The sequence below is a fragment of the Pleurodeles waltl genome, chromosome 9, assembly GCF_031143425.1.
Source record: "Pleurodeles waltl isolate 20211129_DDA chromosome 9, aPleWal1.hap1.20221129, whole genome shotgun sequence".
NCBI classification, from domain to species: Eukaryota; Metazoa; Chordata; class Amphibia; order Caudata; family Salamandridae; genus Pleurodeles; species Pleurodeles waltl.
This window is the reverse complement of record NC_090448.1, coordinates 269,680,262-269,703,368: the sequence shown is the minus strand read 5'-3', so window position 1 is coordinate 269,703,368 and position 23,107 is coordinate 269,680,262. Positions and strand designations below refer to the sequence as shown.

At 39.8% G+C, this 23,107-nt stretch overlaps 1 protein-coding gene across 3 annotated transcripts in view; it reads left to right on the top strand.

Moving 5' to 3' along the window:
* ECM2 (extracellular matrix protein 2) overlaps positions 1-23,107 on the top strand; it is a 222,763-nt gene that overhangs the window by 56,142 nt on the left and 143,514 nt on the right. For all 3 annotated transcript variants that reach the window (XM_069206683.1, XM_069206684.1, XM_069206682.1), the window contains exon 2: positions 18,029-18,343. In XM_069206683.1, coding sequence (XP_069062784.1) covers positions 18,052-18,343 — 292 coding nt within the window. In that variant the 5' untranslated portion in view covers positions 18,029-18,051. The remainder of the gene's footprint in view (positions 1-18,028; positions 18,344-23,107) is intronic.

Sequence of the window (23,107 nt, the reverse complement as noted above, 5' to 3'; positions counted from 1 at the left end):
TTGGAGCTTTGTCCGTGCTGGTTCTTGGATACTTGCCTGCCGCGTCGCAGCAGGCGATACTCGTCTAAAAAAGTTGATGGTTTGTTGGTGACTTCTTCAATAGATTTCTCACTCTCAGTAGAACTAGGGGTATCAGATTCCCTTGCACTTTCCACATCAGTTTCCAAGGAAGATTGTCTCTCCTCCATAGGAAGACAGGCAAGGGATGATTTGTATAGATGATCATATTTCCTGTTGAAAGTCAAAATTCTTCCGCTTTCATAGTCCCCTATGTCTCTATGTAGTTTTTGTTGTTTTTTAGTTTTGATTTCCTCCTCATAGTTCTTCAATCTAGTATTCATTGTCTCCATAAATTTTGATATCACTTCCTTTTCAGAGTGTGAGTCCAAATCATCTTTTAATCTCTTGATATCCCCTAGTCGGGTTTTCCGGTCCTGCCACGCATATTTTATAAGTATCTGAAGCATATGTCTGGAGCTCAAAGCTGAATTTTCTGCCCATTCCTTTAGCATCTCTGGATTGGGTGTCTCATATGATGGTGTAATAAAAATACGTAGGCCCCTTGGAACCATCTGTTGATCAACATAATTTTGCAAAGATGTAGCATCCCATCATTTAGATATTTCAGCTTTGCTCAATTTCTCCAATTTCTTTAGCGTAGCATTTAAATCATTGTTACTTTCCTGACAATGTATATAAGGACTCTTCCTAATTATGTCTTTAGAAAATAAGGTTTGTGCTGCCAACCGCCTCTCATTCTCTATGTCGTCATCCATTGCACAAGATTACTGCAATGAATAAGATCAAAAATGGAAAACACAGATGCTGTGAATCCCCTAGGAAGGTTCCTAGTTCCCCTTGCCTAGATAAGCCAGAAAATATTAGTATAGCTGCATTGGAGGTCAAATGTAAGCTGTGGCAAGGCTGTAATATATAATGCCAAAAAAAAGAGAGGAAAAACCACTGTATGTTGATTCCCAAAAAATAATAAGAAAGCAACGAGGAGAGTCACATACCTTGGAAATACATATGAGTCCTTCCAAGTCCATCCGAAATCAGTAGAAAGTAAAGTCACATGTGTTCACAGTCTGCATTCATCGATGTAAAGTAGGTGGTCAAACCAAAAGGGGCTGCTCCGAAAAGAAAAAAGAAAAGAAAACGGGTCTTTTGTACTGTATTCCCGTTTTACACCCCTCCACGTACAGCCGTGGCTAGAGTGCAGCTAATATATATATTATGTCGATGGTCGAAAACTTGCTACCTATATAAGTAGATATCAGGATTATTACTGGTACAGATTTCACATGCTGGTTGAGTATTGATTTGTTGAGTATTGAATGTTTAACCCTGCAAACATATTACTGCTGATGTTAAACATTAATTTGTCCTACATTGATGCTTTGTTAAATGTTTGTGATGCATTGATGGATTGTTAAGCTTCTGTGACAATATTTAACCTACTATTTTAGTATCTTTTCACATAATTGTCAAAAGCAACTGCTCTCATGTTTCTTGCATTTTCAGGCTTTGTGCATTATATATTGATACTCCTTGAACAGTATGGCAACTGCAGGTATGCCCTCGGAGGATTGAGTTAAGATTTTTGAATCATACTTAATAGCAATAGGAGGAGAGAAATTCAGCCCAGCAACGAAAAATTATATTTTATTACATCATTTGGGGACGAATGGCAGAAAAATTTCAGAACCCTCTCTGAGCCAGAAATACCACATGAAGAAGATGGAGGAGTGAGCATATTGTGTACTTTGGTGATTTAAGTGATTATCTTAGAAGGGATCGACTTGTTTGTTGTACCAACAACCATAGTTGCTACAGAAATAACCTGATTTAGATGGTGCTCTAGAAAAAGCCAAATCCATAGAACATACAGAGATTTTCCTTAAAAGAAATTAGAACCCCATACTACTCATAGTGAACTATATCATCAATAAATGTAGAACATTCTGAACCTGAAAGTTTCAAAATAAAGAATACCAAAAATCAACAACAAAGAAACAAACCATAGAATCATGATTTAAAGTGTTATTGTTTTCAGAGTAGTAATCACTTAGCCAACAATATCAACTGCCAAGTAGGATGGGCCATATGTAGAAAATGGAATAGGAAAGTTAATTTTGCTGGGGTGTACAGGGATATATCTAAGGTAAATATATGTAGTGATAATAAAGCACAAAACAAACATTTGCAAATTGTAAGGAAAATAATTTTACAGATTGAAGGAAATTAAGAGATTAACCAATTCAAATACTCAGAGTGCAATGTCCTTATTGAAGGTAGTCTTTTTAAAATGTATGCTGACTCATGTTCTCCTTTTACACTCATTAATAATTCTGACTTCAACGAATTCTCAAAAAATGATAGCAACATTTTGCAAGCTCTTAACATTTTACCTAGTGTGTACAATAAGGACCCCATTCCTCTTATAGGAATGATGAAAACACTTACACATTTCAAAGATCACTCTATAGTTGGCAAGGTGTATGTCGTAAAGGATGGATCCACCATGTTAGGATCGAAACATCAGAAAGAACTCAGGATTAAATTAGACCCTAACAACTCAGAGCAAATTTTATTAGTGGACCAATCCTTAACTGGTGACTTGATATGTGATGATTTTCCAGAAATATTCAATGATAAATTAGGTGTAATAAAAATATTCCAACATAGGATCAAATTAAAAATGTATTTCAAACCTGTAGTAAATAAAACTAGACCTATACCCCAGTTGATGAAGGGACCATTGTAGAAAGAACTTTATGGGTAAGAGAACTAGGTTTCATACAACCTATTGAAAGTTCTGATGGGCTAGCTTCCATTGTTATAAGGAAAAAAAAACATGAAGAGGGCATCAAATTGTGCGTGGATCTACGCAACCTTAATAAAAACATATAGATTGGGGAGCACCCTTTACCTTACATCCATGATGAGATATTAAACATGATGGGGGAAGCTATTTGCTTCTCTGTCTTAGACCAATCTAATGCTCATCACCTAGTGGAGTTACTTCCTGAGTTCAGAGAGTTAGCTGCTTTCACTACGCCTATGGGCACCTATATGTTCTGAAGGATGCCTTTTGGACTAGCATTTCCTGCTGCAGTTTTCCAAAGGATCATGCAACACATAATGGAGGGGATATCCAAAACGTTATGTTTTCAAGATAGTATATTGACATATGGAGCACCAATTGAAGAACATAACAGAAACATAAGAACAGTGCTGAATAAATTCAAAGAAGCAGATCTCACATCAAGAAAAGAAAAATGTCAAATTGGGGTAAGTGCAGATGAATACCTAGCACACACCATATGCAAAGAGGGGTTCAAACAAAAAATGCGCTTGTAAGGGGCAGTCAAAAAAGCTGATGCTCCAAAGAACAAAGACAAACTTAAATCCTTTCTGGGACTGGCTGAATTCATGTCCAAATATGTCAAGAATTTTTCTGACCTTCCATGTAATCTTAGTGATCTATTTAAGAACCATACTCAGTACAAATGGACCGACGAACACCAATCATCTTTTGAAAATGTCAAGATAGCCATACTAACTGCTCCATATTTGTGTAAATTTGACCCTAATTGGAAACCCATTCTAACTACAGACTCTAGCAATAAAGGTTTAAGTGCAACTTTATCCCAAATGATTGCAGGCAAGGAGAGGATCACTGCCTTTGTGTCACACATCCTCATAAAATCTGAAATTAATTATTCAGTTGTAGGGAAAGAAGTTCTAGCGTGCTTCTGGGCTGTGAAGCATTTTACATACAATTTAATATGTGCACTGATCATAGACCTCTTGTTTACATTTTCTCTACAAAGGGGTTATCCAATAGCACTCCTGGCATAGCCAGTTGGGTACTGGGAGTAGAAAGTTTTTATTTCAATGTAGAATATGTCACAGGTAATCAAAACACGGCTTCTGATTACTTATCAAGAGCTCCTTTAGACAAGAAAGAAGAATATGAAACATTTGAATTTCCTATACTAGAAATTAATTCACCTGCTATAAATAAAAGAAGTCTGGAGTAACAGTATGATGAGTGATGTTTTCATGAACAAGATGAAGACATATGTACTACAGAGTTGACCTAAAAATAGAAGTGAAGTAGATGACAATGTAGTGAATTTCTGGGAAGTCAGGTATGAAATCAATATGAATAACAATTGTATATTTAGGAATGATAAAGTCCTATCTTGCACATGAAGGTCACTTAGGCAGGAGCCTAACCAAATCAAGACTCAGAAAACACTATTGGTTTTCCAATATGGACTCAGTGGTGGAAAAAAAAGTCAAGAACTGCATTATTGGTGCCTAAAGTGACAAACCTAAAGTGATCCACAAAGCACCTTTGTCACCAGTATCTATACCCGATAAACCATGGGAGAAGCTAGCTTTAGACATTATTGGCCCAATTAATCGCAATGGGGTGACAAAACGTTTCTCTTTTGTATTGGTTGATTATAATTCCCATTGGTTAGTTTCTTGACTGGTCCATCAGATCACAACAGAAGTCCTTAGTGGTTTGGAAATATTGGGGGTCATTCCGACCCCGGCGGTCAAGGACCGCCTGGGCCGGGGTCGGCGGGAGCACCGCCAACAGGCTGGCGGTGCCCCGCAGGGCATTCTGACCGCGGCGGTTTGGCCGCGGTCAGAACAGGAAAACCGGCGGTCTCCTGCCGGTTTTCCGCTGCCCTCAGGAATCCTCCATGGCGGCGCAGCTTGCTGCGCCGCCATGGGGATTCCGACACCCCATACCGCCATCCTGTTCCTGGCGGTTCGCCCGCCAGGAACAGGATGGCGGTATGGGGTGTCATGGGGCCCCTGGGGGCCCCTGCAGTGCCCATGCCAATGGCATGGGCACTGCAGGGGCCCCCGTAAGAGGGCCCCACAAAGAATTTCAGTGTCTGCTTAGCAGACACTGAAATTCGCGACGGGTGCAACTGCACCCGTCGCACCTTCCCACTCCGCCGGCTCCATTCGGAGCCGGCTTCCTCGTGGGAAGGGGTTTCCCGCTGGGCTGGCGGGCGGCCTTCTGGTGGTCGCCCGCCAGCCCAGCGGGAAACACAGAATCACCGCGGCGGTCTTCAGACCGCGGAGCGGTGTTCTGTTGGGGGAACTCTGGCGGGCGGCCTCCGCCTCCGCCGCCCGCCAGAGTTAGAATGACCCCCATAGTGTCTCTACTGCCTGGGAGAGGTTAAAAATATTCTTGTGATGGTGCTCGACATTTCTCTTGAGTTTGCAGTTAAGGAAAAACTCTTGAGGGTCTCTATCAATACCCCAGGTTAAGCTGTGCTCTGCTCCTTAGGACATTTACGACGAAAAGATTTACTGTAGTTGCAATGGTGCTGCTGCATCCTTTGAATAATGTTTCTGTGGCAGGGCTCGCATCTTCCTTGCGTGTGCTTACCTTTTGTGAAACTGTGCAGGCAACGTTTACACTAGCTCTTAGGGATCTAAACTGAGTATTGAAGTAATTTAAGAAATTCACAGGTACAAGGGAACTGGCAAGGATAAAGTAGAGACACTGTTGTCTTAGTGGACAGTTATTGATTAGTCTAAGAATGTGAACTGTAGACAACAAGACAGGGTATGTATGATTCACTCACCAGAGCTGCTGAAAAGAAAACCCATTAGCCAGTTGCAACTGGACATTTTGCTGTTGACCCTAACAGCTAAGAAAAGTTGGAAAGTTTTTGTGGAACTTTTCTCTGCATGTTTTCATTTTGCAGAATGTTTCCGCACACAATGACTTTGAGGAGAAGTACACTGTTTTCCGCGAAGTATGTGTCATTCTGTAAAGGTGTCGACTTACGTGCTGATATCTCAGGGCTTTGTGACATTGTGAAGGTTTCAATGGAGCTTTGTCATGGCTGCAAAAACAAAATTCACAGCTTTGTACACCCATGGCATTAATACGAAATCATTAAATCATACGAATATGATGAAATCCTGTAGAAGCCACTGTTGAAATATAAAAAGAGCATGGACAAAAGGTGAGACATTCTGATAGTGGAGCCCTCCCTCTGAAAATCCTTCAAATTAATGCTTCGGCGGCAGGAAAGCTATTACTTCATAGGAAAGCCCTCACATCCCCCCTGTGTGTTAGCTGCGAGCTGGCTATATGACAGGATTATCAAATTGTAGTCCTTTTTGCCTTAATACCATTATGCTCCTAGGAGCGAAGGTGCCCTTTAGAAATAGACAAATACATAAATAAGTAAAATAATTAAATAATGGAAAGCCTAGTCGGCCTTACAAAGTTTATACCAACAATGGATACACCTTAGTACAGCAGTCACCCTAGGGGAGTTTGAGGCATGTGCCATGGCAGTAACTGTAGAGATATGTGTCTAAACATAAAACTCCCTTTAAAATACCAACGCATCTAAAATAGTTCGTTTGCGTACAGAGTTTGCTGTGTTGACTTGCCAAGCAGTTGAGTTCGGTGATTTATTGAGATGGAAGAGATTATTCCCACCAGAGACTGAATTTTGCAGCGTTTTCAGTGTGAATTTAACAATTTCTTTAAACTGTGCCACATGTGTCACTAGAGTTCGCAATGGCTTCAATGGTCAACAGGCGGAATTCTTTTCTCAAATCCTAAAAAATGACTGAGGCCTGCAAGGTGCAACAGACCTGCATTTTCGTCTTTTATTTGGAAAGTGGCAGGATTATACTATGCAAAAGATATATTGCGGTGAGCATGAAGCAGTCCATGGGTCTGCTATCTGCTCTCAGCTTAGTAATGGGAAAAAGGGCTAACACAACCTTGCCACCCGTTGTTCCTTGTGCTCAGAAAGTAATTGTAGTGATGACGTTGGAGTCGTTAACACATTTGCAAGTCACAATGTTATGTTAATACACTGCACTGAATATTTATTTTCTATGATAAGATTTGACTTTCTCATTACTTCCATATTTCCACAAATACATAGCACCAACTGATGGAAAAAAAAAATTCTGACAAAGGTTCATGGTGATTTGATTTATCCCACTTGTAAAGCCTGCCACTTTATTTAGCGTGTAAAAATCATTACATACATTGAACTCCAAAACTTAAGTCTACAAAATTATACAAAACGAATGCATCCCTGGCTGGGTTTTAATCACAAATTAAGGTACAAGGGAATCAGTCTCTTTGTATCAAATGTCATATCATAACATACATAATGTAAAAATATTTATTCAGCATGGCTCTGTATATTGCAGCATTGTAAAGAGAAAAAGAGGCATAATCTGTGACAAATATTTGTTTGAATATCTATGCATGTTCACCTAAACAGGGATTCACTTCAGGGCAAAGGTTATTGAGTCAATACTTTGGCAATGTTTTTCTTTTAATTTGATATCCTAATGTTTTTCTTTTCATTTGATATCCCTTTTTGAGGGTGGAGCGCACAAGTGCTCTAGCCTGGTGTAGGCCCACTGCACACCCATCAGTTTCTTTGGTTCGTGGGCTTCCTTTTAAAAATTGCTTGTTTTCGTTTGTGAAAGGCATGCATACTCATGCCTTTTCCGCTGTTTAGCCCTCCTTGAGAGCACCAGCTCACTACTGAAAACATACGAGGCTCCATGTTTTCCACATGGCTTCTGGACTACTTTTCCTTTTTATTTCCTACACAGCGCAATCTCGCTGGTCAATAGTCAATCGCTTTGCATGACTTCAACCCTGTTACATGGATAATTGCATAACTGTCGTTTCGATTGACTGCGAGCGAACTTCTGTTTCCTTTTGTGTGCTCCTTCACCCTCATGATGTGGCATTTTAAATCGTCTCTCTTATGTACAACTGTATTACTTTTAATTTTCAATTTATGTGGTAAGAAAATTCCGGTTAGGACTTTACAACGCTAATAGCTTTTTGTCATCCTAACATGTTTAAACTATAGGCCTGATTTAAAGTTTGGTGGACACGTACTCAGTCACAAACGTGACAGATCTCCTGTCTGCCTTATAAAACTGCTTTGGGATAAAATTTACTTGTAATAGGGTGGCTGGGATATCCGTTAAGTCATGACCAATGTTTTTAGGTTGCCATAATTTAAAAACTAAACCACTAAAGAGAAAAAAAGTAAAATAGGTCGCTAATATGGCCTTTGAACCAAACCTAACCTTGTGAAACAACTTAGTATATAGTGGTTAAATGTTTATTTCGTTTATACTGCATATTTTTTTTACATAAGTAGATCTCTTTTTGGTAGCCCAAATAGGGTCAGATAGGGTACACTTGGTGATCTTTTACACCTGACGAAGACCACTAACATGAAAGGCTTAAGTGATTGACTGAAACATGTCGACTTGAAGGATGTGGGGGCAAATAACGTCCAGCCACATCCAATCTTTATTTATTTTTAATCTTACCTTAAGTGTTCTGAATAAGGAACTCTTGGGTCAATCTCTAGGTGATAATAGTTTTGTGTCTTTTTTTGGTCAGATCCCTATTTGTCTTCTTAGGAGCGCACCATAGTGTGCCAGAAGTTGTGGCGCTGGGATATTTTTTCTACCAAAATTCCACATTCAAATGTCACAAATTAGGCAGTACAATCTACTGAAAACTTTACTGCTGTCTGCTAAACTCATTGTGAAGTTACAGAAACACAAAGCCTATTGAAATATTTTTGCACCAACAAGAATCATCTTTTCCTGTGAAATTTATTTCTATACCTCTTTCAAGTAAACCAGCATGCAAGAAAGTGTTATACTATTCGATTACAGTTACATGCAACAGTTAGATTTTTTATGTACTTTTGTAATCCAACCATATCCCTCCAAGTTAAGCAGCAGCATGATTTCTTTTTTTTTGTATGCTTGAAATAAATATAGAATAGTAACCATCGTAACAGCTTGCTAACTTGAGACCTTCTAACTTTGGCAATGCTTGTTTAAGTTATATCAAAATTATCTACTATAATATTTTCTGTCAGTCACTCATCTTTACCCTGTTTATAAAACACAAACACCATAAAAGAACATACAAAAAATATTACATTTATTACTGTAAATCAATACAATATGTAAAACCTGCATAGCTACAGCCTACAATAGTCAATATACTGTAATTCATAATTTATACATTCCAAACGAGTCAAGCGTTTTCTTATATGCACAGCCCGTAGGACACAATTTGCAACCACACTACAGATATCTCCTAAATTATTCAAAAAGTATCAATGCTGGTTTATATGTAGTAAAGTTCATACTTAAAATTAGAGTTTAAAAAAAATATTTGTTAGGAACACTGTACAATTAACAAAATATTATAAAGTGCATAGTGGATTTTAATGATGTCTTATCATAAGGATAGCAAAGCTTAACCTTATTCCAATATCTCATCCTGAGAAATGCTCCCATATGATGGACTAGACCTAAGCTAAATAATGTGAGTAACTATCTATAAAGTGTACTTGGAATTTTTAAAAGATAGGGTTGAACGCCATTCTGATAAACTGCGGAGAAAACATCTATATGTCACATATCACAAGCTCTCTATTGTTCTCTAATGGCAAGAAACAATGACTTAACTGACTTTCTAGAATACAAATTTATTGACATTGATGTTCGCAAGAGCTCATGATCACTTAATGTAATGAAAAAAGGTTTCAATATTTTGTAACCAATTAATCCTATTGGCATGATCTAGATCAAGGCAATCCTTTAAAGTCTCTCTGGTATTAGAAGTTTCTGGCTTGGTTCAAACACCATACCGCATGGCAGAGAACAGCTGGCTTAACATATAAAATGTCCTCATTGAGGGGTATACCTAGTTCCTTGTGTTTAACAGACACCGTTATAAATTTTGGCAGAGCAAGCAAGCGTCTAAGAAACATGTTTTCTTGTCTTTGGACAATCAACTTAGTGCCAAAGCTCTGGAAGCCTGCATCATATAAAGCCCCACTCTTGCACCCACAAGCAATTCTCTTATGGGTTTGGAGCCCAATCTTTTAGCAAATCTAAAAATGCCTTCTGATGTGTGCAATATACTAGTGGAGACATGCTTAGTCTAAGTGTCTGTATCAGAAAACTGGTTCCCTAAATATGGGAGTGTTAATATTCTCATTTTGTGCTCCCTATTTATATGGTGTGTCCACGTTGTTGGTCTTCCCTTGCCACTGATCATGGTGATGTTTTTCTTAAGGTTAGCCTACAGATACCTCTTCTCCATAAATACAGTGAGGGTATTAATTAGAAGCTATAAATCATTCACTGTTTGCAACATCAATACATCATCATCTGCATATAACAGTTAGGGTACCTTTTGGTGTGCAATTCTAGGTCTAGCCGAAGTAAGTGACTATAATTCTTCACCCACCCCATTAACAGAAAGGGAGAAAAGAAAGGGTGCCAGCACACCCTCCTGTCTTATGCCCTCTTTATCTCAAAAGGTGTGGTACATTTTATTTCTGGGCTATATCAAACCCCTGTAGACAAGCTTGAGTACATCCTTGATGATAATATTACCAGTTCTTCAGGGGCGCCTAGTATTCTCAGGGTCACCCACAAATTGTTATAGTTGACCAGGTTAAAAGCACTGCTCAGGTCCATGAAGCACAAATGAAGTAATCCACATTACACCCCTGCATATTTCTTCTCTATCAAGTTAAACTTTAGTGCTTGATTGTGCCGAAACCATTTCTAAAGCCATAGTGGGACTTTGTTAAGTCAAGTGCCCATCTCCCCAATGATCCATCCTCTCTAAAATGACCCTTCCCATCAACTTAGCTGTAGAATCCAAAAGTTATATTGGGCGATAACACAATGGGTTGCCTTTTTCAAAAATTGAAATGATCATGTCTCCTGAGGACGGGAGGAGCCCAGCCCTTGCTGCATTAAGGTTGTTACTTAAAACTATTGCCCAAAGATTTGCAATATTTTTGTAGACATCCACAGGGACACCACCTGGGCCTGCCATCTTCTCTTTATAGCTTTTGTCTCCGGCTGTTACCACTTCTTCAGGGTAAAAATAACTCTAGGTTCTGATTTTGATAATTCAATATTAGATAGTATTAGATATAACATTATCATCCTTTAAAGGATAAAATACTGATATGAAATGAATAATATAAATATAAAAAATATATAAATATATTTTTTTTTATATATATATTTTGTTTCAGAGGCTTACATCAAAAGACTGTTAACACTCAGAAGTACAGAGCACCTTAAGATGACTAATTAAGAGGAAACCACAAATACAATCATGTCAGATGGCAAGACAAGAATCATTAAAGAGGCTAAAATGCAAAGTTAATTAAAGTGCAACAGTATGCATGTAGCACCAAAAAATATAGCAGGATTGTTTTGCTACATTACAGAACTCCACAGCATCTATAAGCCAGATGTAATTACAATAAAATCTAAGGGGCATATTTATACTCCGTTTGCAGCGGAATTGCGTCGTTTTTTTTGACGCAATTTCGACGCAAAACTAACTCTATATTTATACTTTGGAGTTAGACGCGCCTAGCGCCAAAGTCCATGGAGTTAGCGTCATTTTTTAGCATGGACACCTACTTTGCGTTAATTATATGCAAGGTAGGCGTTCCCGTCTAAAAAATCGACTCCGAGGCATGTGCGTCGAATTTATACTCCCGGGCAAAATTCACGCCCGGGAGTGGGTGGGCCAAAAAAAATGACGTACGGCCGCTTTTGCGCCGTTTTTTAGCGCCTGCAAAAGGCAGGCATTAAGGGACCTGTGGGCTCTGAAGGAGCCCAGAGGTGCCCTCCCATGCCCCCAGGGACACCCCCTGTCACCCTTGCCCACCCCAGGAGGACACCCAAGGCTGGAGGGACCCATCCCAGGGACATTAAGGTAAGTTCAGGTAGGTATATATATTTTTTTTTTGGTGGCATAGGGGGGCCTGATTGGTGCCCCCTACATGCCACCATGCCCAATGACCATGCCCAGGGGACAGAAGTCCCCTGGGCATGGCCGTTGGGCAAGGGGGCATGACTCCTGTCTTTGCTAAGACAGGAGTAATTTCTATGGGGGTTGGGAGTGAAAAAAAATGGCGCAAATCGGGTTGAGGCGAAAAAATTGCCTCAACCTGACTTGCCCCATTTCTTGACGCCCAAGCCCCATATCCCCCTACGCCGGCGCTGCCTGGTGTACGTCGTTTTTTTTAACGCACACCAGACGGCGCTGGCGGCTAACGTCATTCAATAAATACGGCGCCCGCATGGCGCTTCAGAATGGCCTTAGCCGGCGGAAATTTTTTGGACGCAAAACTGCGTTGGCGCAGTTTTGCGTCAAAAAGTATAAATATGGGCCTAAATTCCTTCTCTAAATAAAGTACAGAGTTACAGATTTTCTAAATTGACACAGCATTCTCATATCTTTATTGAACCCAACAATACATAGAGTGCAAAATAAAGAAAACAGGTTTTGTTCATGATGACCTGTTGTAAGCATTATCTTTCACAAAACATGTGCCCATATATTGGTGATTTTGTAGCTAGATACATCACATGTAGTATATAATTTGATTTGTTCACCTACTCTATCTCTGACTCAAACCATTTTATCAAACCAATCCATGAAGGATGGAAATAACAAAGTCTTCCACCTCTGTAATATCAGTGAACTTGCCACTGACATTGCTGTGTAAATCAACTTCTGAAATGTCATTGCTTTACTGATCCGAGGATATTACCCTAACAGGGAAATCATAGCATTACATGTGAAATACTTCATCAAGATAAAGATTATTGATAAAACAAATTCAGCTAAGGGCACAGCCAAATAATATAGGGCAATTAGCCATTTTTTAAATGTTTTTAAAAGTTGGGTCCCCCGAGGGTGGTAAAATGAAACTCATTTACCTTCCACAAAATCTCTGAGAACAATACAAAGTCTTTTTTTGTATTCTATTTGGTCACATTTTTTTAAAATGCATTTGATTGTTTTTGTCTGTCAGGTATCGTCTCCAACTCCCAGGTTTCTTTTGGTTAGTGTTTTCAACCAATTCGATTACCATTTCCTCCTGATCCAATGTGGTTTATGGAGAGAGTGCATTGAGGGTAGGGTAGAGAGCATTAAATGATCAGATGATTACCAGAAGATTACATTTTAGTCTATTCTATTTCCTTCATCAATTTCAGTCCATGTCTTCCATGTGTCTTCTGTCAGAAAATCTGTAATCCCGGAAATCCCTTTCAGTCAAATAAAAAGCTCTTGAATTTTTAAATACTAAATCTTCAAGTTGGGTTGACACATTTACATATGGAATCAGAAAATTCTTTTAAAACTGTGCGTTCCTTACAAGAATACAACAAGGTGTTCTATATTGCATTTTTCTGTAGATTTCACTAGGCACAATATATCTCTAACATTATTATTTTGCAAAATAATGTCTTTCAATTCATTATTTTGATGAAGTTGAGACTGTTCTGTTAATTTAAATTTGGGGGAATATTGTGCAAAAAGGTATGTTTTAAAATAAGGTAAAGCGAAACCCCATCATTAATTGACCCGTGTAAAGTTCTAAATTCTATTCTACTGCAAGAGTCTTGCCATAAAAAAGAAGAAATTAATTAATTTAATGTCTTAACATATATTTTCCATCTATTTTTGACAACAAAGAAATTACATATTTTGTGAATGCAAAGCAAAAGTTCATAATAGTAAGACAACATAGCTAAACTGATGGTGTTGGCTATCCCAATAATTAGTTCTTTCTATTAATTTCCATTAATTTTTACAATCAGAATGACACGCCTGAAGTTCCCCAGCTCATGCAGCAGTGAGTGGAATGGCTATGCAGACATGTGTCTTGCAATTTAAACAGGCAAATGTGTGGCTTGGTTGAAGTTAGCATTCTTGTTAGACCTGCCAGACTTGGGGTGGTCTTTCCCCAAACGTTTTGCCTTACTCCTCCATTTTTGTTGATCGTGTTCATTAAATTCTGTGAACATTACCACTGCTAACAAGTGCTAAAGTGGTTGTGCTCTCTCCTTGAAACATGATGAAATTGGCTTACACCTAATTGGGTACTTGTAAGTCTCTAGTAAAGTGGTACTACATGTGCTCAGGGCATGTAAATAAATGCTACTTTTGGGTCTGCAGCACTTAATGTGCCACAAACTTAAGTAGCCTTTTAAATAGGTCTCAGACCTGCTATTGCTGCCTGTGCGTACAATGAAAATTGCCATTTTGACCTGCCAAATAATCCTTTGCCACGACTATGCCTTCTTTTTCAATACGTATGTCACCCCTACTATGGGCCCTAAATTACCCACTTTGCAGGGTGCAGTGTATTTAAAAAGTTCAAAATATACTTTTAACTTTTTCATGTCCTGGTTGTGAAAAGCTCTTACATTTATTCTTCACTACTGCAAGGCCTGCCTTTTCCACAGGATAACATTGTGTTAACTCATTACATTTAATAAGTGATAACTTTCAATTGGGAGTAGGGTGGATTTCTAAGTTTAATGTTGAAAGAATTGCAATTCTAAGCTCTCTTTAAAGTTAAAGTCATATTTTAAGTCAGCATTCTGAAAATGGTACATTTAGAAGGCTGGCATTTTCTTTACAGTTGACAGTTTGTCTTGTGTATTTCTCCCAGACAGTTAGACAAAGGGAGAATAGGTGTGGGCAGGAATGGCCATCACTGACTTGATGAGTTGATGAGGGGGAGTAGCTGTCACCTACAACACTTACACATCATAAAGGCTCTGCCCACCACACTCACAAAATTTTTTGACACTAGCTTTTGTGTCCCTAGACATGCTGGGGTCAGGGCAGGTAGGCAGGAAATTCCAAGCATCTGTAAGGGTGGAGACCTCTACAAATATCTTCTACTTCAAAATGGGAACTAAGTATAAATAATGGTTTCTCAGACCCCCCTCTTCACTGCACCTCTGGACCTGTGGATACTACATAAGCTGCTGCCCTGCTGCCTGCTGCCTTGCTTGCAGAGAAGGAAGAGGAAGATGAATCTGCACCATTTTTTCAAGGCTGAAGTAACTTCAAGGGTGAACAGACTGACCCCCTGTCAGAGTTACAGGGACATAGAAAGCTCCAGAGGCTCCCTGTATCTTCCTACACCTACAACTGGACCTGCCTGAGTTCTGCTGGCCTCTGCTGGAATGAGCTTCTGATCCCCAGGAGGTGCCCCTCAGGTCCTGGACCCTCGGTGTGGCATCGATGGAGCTCCTCCTCAAAGAGAAGGATAAATCAAAAAGATGTTGTTGCCTTTGCTGCCTGCTAATGCAAAGTTCAGGAGAACCGGACTCTAGACTTCAGAGTGACTACAGGTCAGTACTTCATGATACAGCATCAACAGCCCTTGGTGGCCACCAACATGAAACTCCATCAACGGCTGTCTGCTACGCCTGACTGGATCTTCCTGCTCCAGTGATGACGATCCACGACACCTGGGCTGCTCTTCACCCTACACTGACAACCATCTGCAATGATCTTCCTATTCCTCATGGTCCTCTCTACCGCAAACAGTACTCTCTTCTTGCTCCTCGCGGTCCTCTCTACCACAAACAAAACTCTTTGCACTGGACCTTCAAAGCTAACTCTTTTGGTAGGACTTACCTGGTCTCTGGATCTGGCCCTCGCTCCATTGCAGTTGGCCTGAACTTGCGGCTTTCACCCTGTCTTGAATGACCAGATAACTGTGAGTGGCTCTTTGGGCTTTTAGGCACTATACTTACCTGAAATCTTTGAAATTGCATATCTCTAGTTCTACTGATTGGATCTTTGTCATTTTGGTTCCAAATAACTGTGGGATTTTTCTTGTTGTGTGTCTTTAGTTTATTACTGTTTGAAGCATTGCACTTTACATATTGCCACTAAGTTAATCCTGATTTCTCTTGTGCCAAGCTACTGGAGTGTGAAGCACAATTTAATTTGGAGTTTGGTTTGATTGTAAATTCACCCTGGCTGAAACTGTGGTAGCTACTTGAGGAATGGTTCACACCCCTCAACTATTAACCCTATTTGCTATAACTCTGCCACACACTAAGGCACACACAAAGATCATTGTGAAGGTGCACTTTTTTTGCAGTGAAATGTATGAGAGACTTTATGAGTAAAGGCACACCACCTCACTGGAGTATTTTTCTGAAATTTTGCTAGGAGATCACATTCAGTGCTTATTATATCGGTTGTCATAGGAGGAATTTTTTGAGTGTTTTTGAACCCCTGGCGATGGCCCACCATAAGAATTGTAGTCAGCCAGAGCCGATAATGGGTTACCTTACGTTTTATGCTATTACTTCTTCATACAGCATGCAGTTCTGCAGTCTCACCCAAGTGACCTTCAAAATGAGCAGGTGAGACAGACATGCCAAATAATGTATTTGTTGCAAAGGACAAATTCATTAATAAAGGGCATCAGGTGTGAATAGTTACCACTTTGATTCTGGAAAATGGGCACTGTCAAAAAGACCAGATCTGCCATACTTGGTAGTGTGGGATTACTGAGTCACAGTTTTAATCCTATTTTAAAATGTCCAGAGAATTAATCCAGGGCTTGAATTGTTTCTAACAGTTACAATAAAAAAACTATTTTTCTCTAAGGGACAACCCCAAGCTAGTTACAGCTGTTGACCACTTTAAAGTCTAAGGCACTCATTATGAACATGACGGTCCAGACCGCCATGCAAGCGGTGGTGGAAATTACAGCCACCGGCATGGCGGTCCGGACCGCCTTATAATATACATGGGGAGACCGCCACAGGCGGAACTCTGCCACCACCAGGCTACAGCCGCCAGTTCCTTATCTGTCAGGATCTGCCGGTTAATGAACCTGTTTTCCCCCAAACTTTCCCTGGTGGTTTAGGCCTCCAGGGAAAGGATGGTGGAATGGGTGCCCCGGGGCCCCCCCTGTGGGCCCCTGCACTGTCTATGCACTCGGCATGGGTAGTGATGGGGCCTCCTTGCACAGCCCCGTCGCGCATGTCACTGCCTGATTTACGGGCAGTGATATGCGCAACAGGTGCTGCTGCACCCGCCGCACTGCTACATTGCAGACGGCTCTACATGGAGGCCCAGCATTCCGCTGGGCCGGCTGGCGGAAACACTGTTTCCCCCGCCAGCCCAGTGGAATGTTGTTTATTGGGCCGGCGGGGTCTTCAACGTGCTGGCGGTCTTTGTTTCGAACGCCAGCACCGAACTCGCCGGCATTTGCCGCCGAGTTCGTAATGTGGGCCTAACTGTCACTCAGGGCTCTTGCAAGCAAGTTCCAGTCTTGTACTCAAAGATTGCTGTAGGGGTGGATAAATTCAATGTCACATGCTTATGGCACTCTTACAATCGGAATCCTACTGAGTTGCAGATTGTGATGTAGAAGCACAATAATTGCAGAAAAAGCTGAGAAACAGTGAGTCTGTTTATGGTTTGTCTTGCCAATCATTCACAGCAAAAACAATGACAACATTTCCTTTGACTCTACAAACACTAAGTAACAAAGTAAACGCAGATTCAAGGAGCTACAAGTTGTTTAGCTTCAAGACATTAAACATCCACCACAAACTAAATTAAATTAAAATACAAATATTCACTATTTGCACCTTTGTAATGTAGTACCTTAGGAATTTCTTGCAAAAATGTAATACAGATTCAAATCATCAAACACTCTTGTCAATTTAGGAAACATTTGAACAGCTAAAGGACAGCAAGATAGCTTTCAAAAGGGGAGTGACCCAGAATCCAATGCAGTGATTAAACATGAATAGCTTGAATCAAATTCAGATATGAAGCTCTGTTTCAGTGTTCTTCTTAAGAGAGTGGACGTGCAGCCCAAAGTAAAGACTTTTTAGGTTTGGTTATCAGTGCCTGTGTTCCGTTGTTTTGAGGGACACTGCTGAAACTATGGATCTATAAAAAGAAGCACAAGAGAAGGAAGTGAAAAATGGTGAAACCACTTCTACATTCTTCTCTTTAGAGATTAACACCAAATCTACTTATGTACTTTGGGCACTGTATGGCCAGTCCCCAAAAATATAAAATGTGACAGTCTATGGTCCTATATAACACTCATGCATTTTCTAACCCTTACAGTGTTCTCATTGTTGAAAGAAGACATGAAGACTTCATATCTAATTTGCTTTGTTTTGCTCATCGTCCTGCACATTGGTTTTGGTGAAAATGGTAGCACTCCTCCTTCAACAAGTCCAAAAAAAAGGATGAAGAATAAAGGTGCAAGAAAGAACTCAGCCAACCGTAAATCACGAAGACAGCCTACCGACCAGGCACTACCGCTTGCAGCTCCTGCAACAAAAATGCCCTTAATTATCGCCGACGACCAGTTTATCAATGTCTTTGACTCTGCCATAGGCCTTGGTGAACAGGAGTTGAGCTACAATGTTTTACCAGGTAAGCGACAAGCCAGGTCTGTTTCTCCTGTGCTGTTTGCTATAAGCCTTTTGTTCATCTAATGTGCTCCCAAAAGCTAGTTCTCTTTAAAGTATAGACAGTTGAATACTTTAAATTATATACACATCTGACTAAACAGCAGAAATTTTCCACTTCAAATTGCACAGTTAAAAAATGCCCGCCCTTTTTTAAAGAATAGTTTTAGTGTGTTGGGATGACTGATTTGTTATTGTTTGAAGGAAATCTTTGCTGGTATATTCTTATTGTTATTGACACAATACAATGCAATACAATACATTTTATTAAGCATGATGAGTGCCCAATGGCGTCTGGCACTGACATCTGAGCAGGTAGAAGCACCAAACAAAGACCAACCTTAAAGACAGGCCGAAAAAAGCCAAGTTTTAACTTGTTTTCTGAAACTAATAAAGTTCTGTTGATGTTTAAGCTCCAGAGGAAGTTAATTTCACAATTTACAGTGAAATGAACAAAGAAGTGTGCTATAGTTTTGAATTCTAAACTGAGGATACAGAACTAAGGGCCTGATTTAGATCTCGGCGGAGGGGTTACTCCACTGCAACACTGACAGATATCCCGTTTGCCAAAATCTAAATACCATCAAAACAATGGTATTTAGATTTCAACGGATGGGATATGTGTCTCCGTTGCAACGTAGTAACCCTTCCGCCAAGATCGAAATCAAACCCTAAGAAACAAACTAGGCAGAGATAATGAAACAGCCACACAAGAATGATAAATCTGCATGAACACAAACATGCTTTGGCAAAGCCATGTTGTTGGGGAAAGAGTTTAGTTATAGTTGGTTAACTGTGGATCTGCGATGCCCCTAGTGATACTTTGAAGACAATTACATAAATGAAGCAGTTTTTTGGACTGCAGTCATATGGAAGCTGTGGGCCCCATGCTGAACAGACTGCCTTATCAGTGGCAAACTATACCCTCACAGTGGAGTCTTATGAAAAGGAGTCAGGAGATGAAGTTTGTTTTGTAAATCATGAGCTTAAAAAACATTTTAAGCAAAATATAGCATTGCAGGATGATTTTGGTTGAACTGCATCCAATGTAATCTCCACCAGAGATAATGTGTTCCAGCAATGGAAGAAATGTTGTAATGTTGCTGAAACTCATTGAATGTTAGAGTGTTGTAGGCTCTCTTTATGGTACAAAACTGCTGGATTTTGGGCACCACCAAACGTAGGCGACTGAGTCTGATCCTTCACTATGTTGACAGCTGTCGGCCTCATCCTTCCTGGCTAGCTAGCTGCACCTCACAAGTACCAGAGGTAGAAGTGATTTGTGGCAGCCAATTTCATGACACTAAGGGACTGATTACGATATTGGCAGATGGGATATTCCATCACAAACGTGACGGATATCCTGTCCACTGTATTACAAGTTCCATTATATCCTATGGAACTTGTAAAACGGCAGGCGGGATATCTGTCATGTTTGTGAAAGATTATCCCAACCACCAAGGTAGTAATCAGGCCCTAAGACTCCTCAGGGTAGTCATGGTGGAACAGATCTTACCACTTTTTCTGCGTTATATAAGTCTCATACATGCAAGGACAAAACAGAAGCAGGGTCTTGGTTTAATAGGCTTTATAGAAGCATCCCCGTTCTATGTAGAAAGGCATGAATTATGACTATGAGGATAATAAAATACAGAGTTAGTACAGCAGTGACAAAAAAGGGAAACATAGGAAGAATCCCACTACATTGTCATGGATAGTGTGCCTAACATTCCTATGTAGTCCTACTAAGTTTCTACATGAAAGCAGGTAGCATTGGTAGCCCTAATCTGCCCTTCTGGTCCCGGGAAGGAAGCTTAACCTCCATACCTGTGCAGAGGTAAAGAAGAGGTCTGTTAGTCTGCTGAGAGTCCTCCCATGTAGGCGAAGAGAAACCAAAGGTTTTCTGCAGAAACTGCGACGATGTGCAGCACAAGATGGCAAACTGGCTGGAATGTCCCCTCTGAGATGATGTGGGCAGTGTGATGTTTTATAATAACATATCTATTAATCTAAGAACTTCCGTGATGTGACAACACACATTTTTCTGTGTAGGGTAGACAATGTTTTCTTTGGACGGGTAATACCCGGTAAACATTGTGTACTGCCTTGGGTTGCGCACAGGATGAAAATGTCATGCAAAGAAAGGAATAGCAGATTCTGCAAGGAAGGACAACTGATAAAAGAAAGAAAAAAAGTCTCCACTAAAATGAAGATTTGCTAAAATGATAAGAGGGAACAAAACCGAAATGTAACTAATTAAAAGGGCACAGGCCCAGAGCTAAATAATGGGCCCGTGTAAATTGCTAAAATAACCTGACTACAACAGATTGTACTGGGCTCGGTCCCCAACCTGCTTTCTGCATAAAGAATGTATACACGTGCTTGTATGATGAATATATATTCAATAATTTGTTTCCCAATGTTTTTGTATTTCGAAAAGTTTGAATAGAGTTTGAACTTGTACACAGCACAGTGATTAGACAGTGAACGGCTGTGTTGGTTAAAAGTAACTAATTGGAAACAACATGCAAAATAATTTAGGTGTATGTGGAAGCAACCAAAATAGGTGTAAATGGGAAGCAAGGACATCTCCACTCATGTTTCTCCTTAGGAAAATGATGAAAGGATGTTTTTTCAAATTGAAGGCTTGGCATAAAATGTTGGTGTTGAAGAGTGTATCACAAACATTTTCTGCAAGATTACATAAAAGTGCTAAGTGATACTGCGACTCTCATGTCGATGAACAGAGGTGCTGTGATTTTGTAGGCAACAACTACTTTAGCACAGGCAGGAAAGTAGTACTGTGAAAATAAAAAAGGTAATATATTTGGCTCATAATTTATTTTGCAATTGTTAACATGCTATGGATAAACGTATGTTTTATTTTGTTTATTGTGTTTTTATTCATAACATTTAGTATTTAAATTGGTGTTAATTGCTTCATGAGACAGAAGTGTTTTCCTATATGTAAGAGGACGTATCTGAAGGTAGTGAACAAGTATTATGAAAGTAATTGCGGCTAGCTAAAGCAGTATTATTCCATTTTCAAATATATATGCGTGTGTATACATTAATAAAGAGAAGTCAGTTGCAGATTGAAATTGGTATGAAGTATGTATTAAGTAGTACTAGAAGGGCATTAGTCCAATAGGATGGTAATAGTTTGTTGTAACAGTGTTTGTGCAAAAGAATTGTGATGGAGAATGATTGTTTTAGTATGTTTAAAAAAAGTTAATGATAGTGAAAAATGCATGTTGTGTTTGCAAGGAACCTAGGGCTTGATGTAGGGTTTGGTGGATGGATTAAAGGGAATCAAGGTGCCAGAAAACTTTACAAATCCCACCCTACTTTTACTATGCCTGGCAAATTAAGAGTTTACTGCCGGTCCTATGGTGAACTCTGTCATAGCGGTTCATGCTAGTTAAAAGTTTGGATTGCATCCGTCATTGGCAGCACACACTGACACCAAAATTTTAAAAGTATCTATTTTTCAAAAATAAACTTCCAGCATGGGAGAAATGAAAAGTAGTTGGTCAACAACATGGGAGTTTTCTTCCGTAGTCCTCCATTTTTTTTATTCTTACTACCCATCACCACCTGGATTTTCCAGGTAGTGATGAACTGGAAAATAATCCATTTGACCACCCACAGTTAATAGCTTGGATGGTTGAATAGCTTTTCTCTAATGGCCCACACTCTCTCAGGCTGTCTCGAAATTGAGGTGGCAGACCAAGAGTTTAGTGAACAGGGTACTCTGTCATCTTTACACAGAGTACTGTGACCACGAACCTTAGCTAACGTGGGGTAATTCTTAGTAATCAGAACGTAGATAAAAGTTAAACATTTTTGGTGCATTTTTAAGAAAGCCTAATTGTACACACATTTTTACTTTGGCATTTGGTGAATAATAATGCGACTTTATGACAGGCTAAGACAACCAAGCAGCGTTCATTTCCTAACAGTAATTAAAATATTGTTGTGCCAGAAAAAAAAACAACATAGTGCACACTCTGACTCTCAATTACAAACTTCACATAAAGTTTCTTTGTCTCCAAGTCCTGATTCTAAGTCTATGGAAATGTCTTTAGTAGGACCAGCAATTCATATCCTTCATCATAAAACAGAAACCATGTGAACGCTCATGTGAACAAATAAGTAGTAGTCAGGGATGCACCTCCATGCTGAAGATTCCAGATAGCCAGTGAATTCTGCTGGATTCATTTACAGAAGATGACGTTTTGGGCTTTCCATTTGGTGCTATGGATCCGTCTGAAGAAACACAAAGGAAGTTATACAGATTAACAAAAATATTGATTTAAAATCAATAGCTGTAGTTTCAAGTTCAGAATGCAACTGATATTAGTATGTATGTTCTCCACAAAGGGTAGACATACATTCAAAAACCAAGAAGCCATTTCTGTCTAGTCACTTGTGCATTCCAACAGCAAAGCGGGGCAATTAGAAGGGGTAGGAGTGTAGCTTGTGTGTCATGGGCCCTTAGGCAAGGAAGGAAATCTTACCACTGGCAGGGTCGGAATGGCCAGTGAGGCAATCAGGCAGTGCCCGATGGGCTGGTCTAACAGCAGTGATATAATGTAAAATAAGATGAGAATGGGAAGATGGACCTGATGACCTTGAAGGGTTGCCCCCCCAACCACCGTGCAGAAGGGGCCTCTGTTAAGCCTCTCTCTGACGGGTGAGTGTGTGGGCTGATTTTTTGGGATGTTTG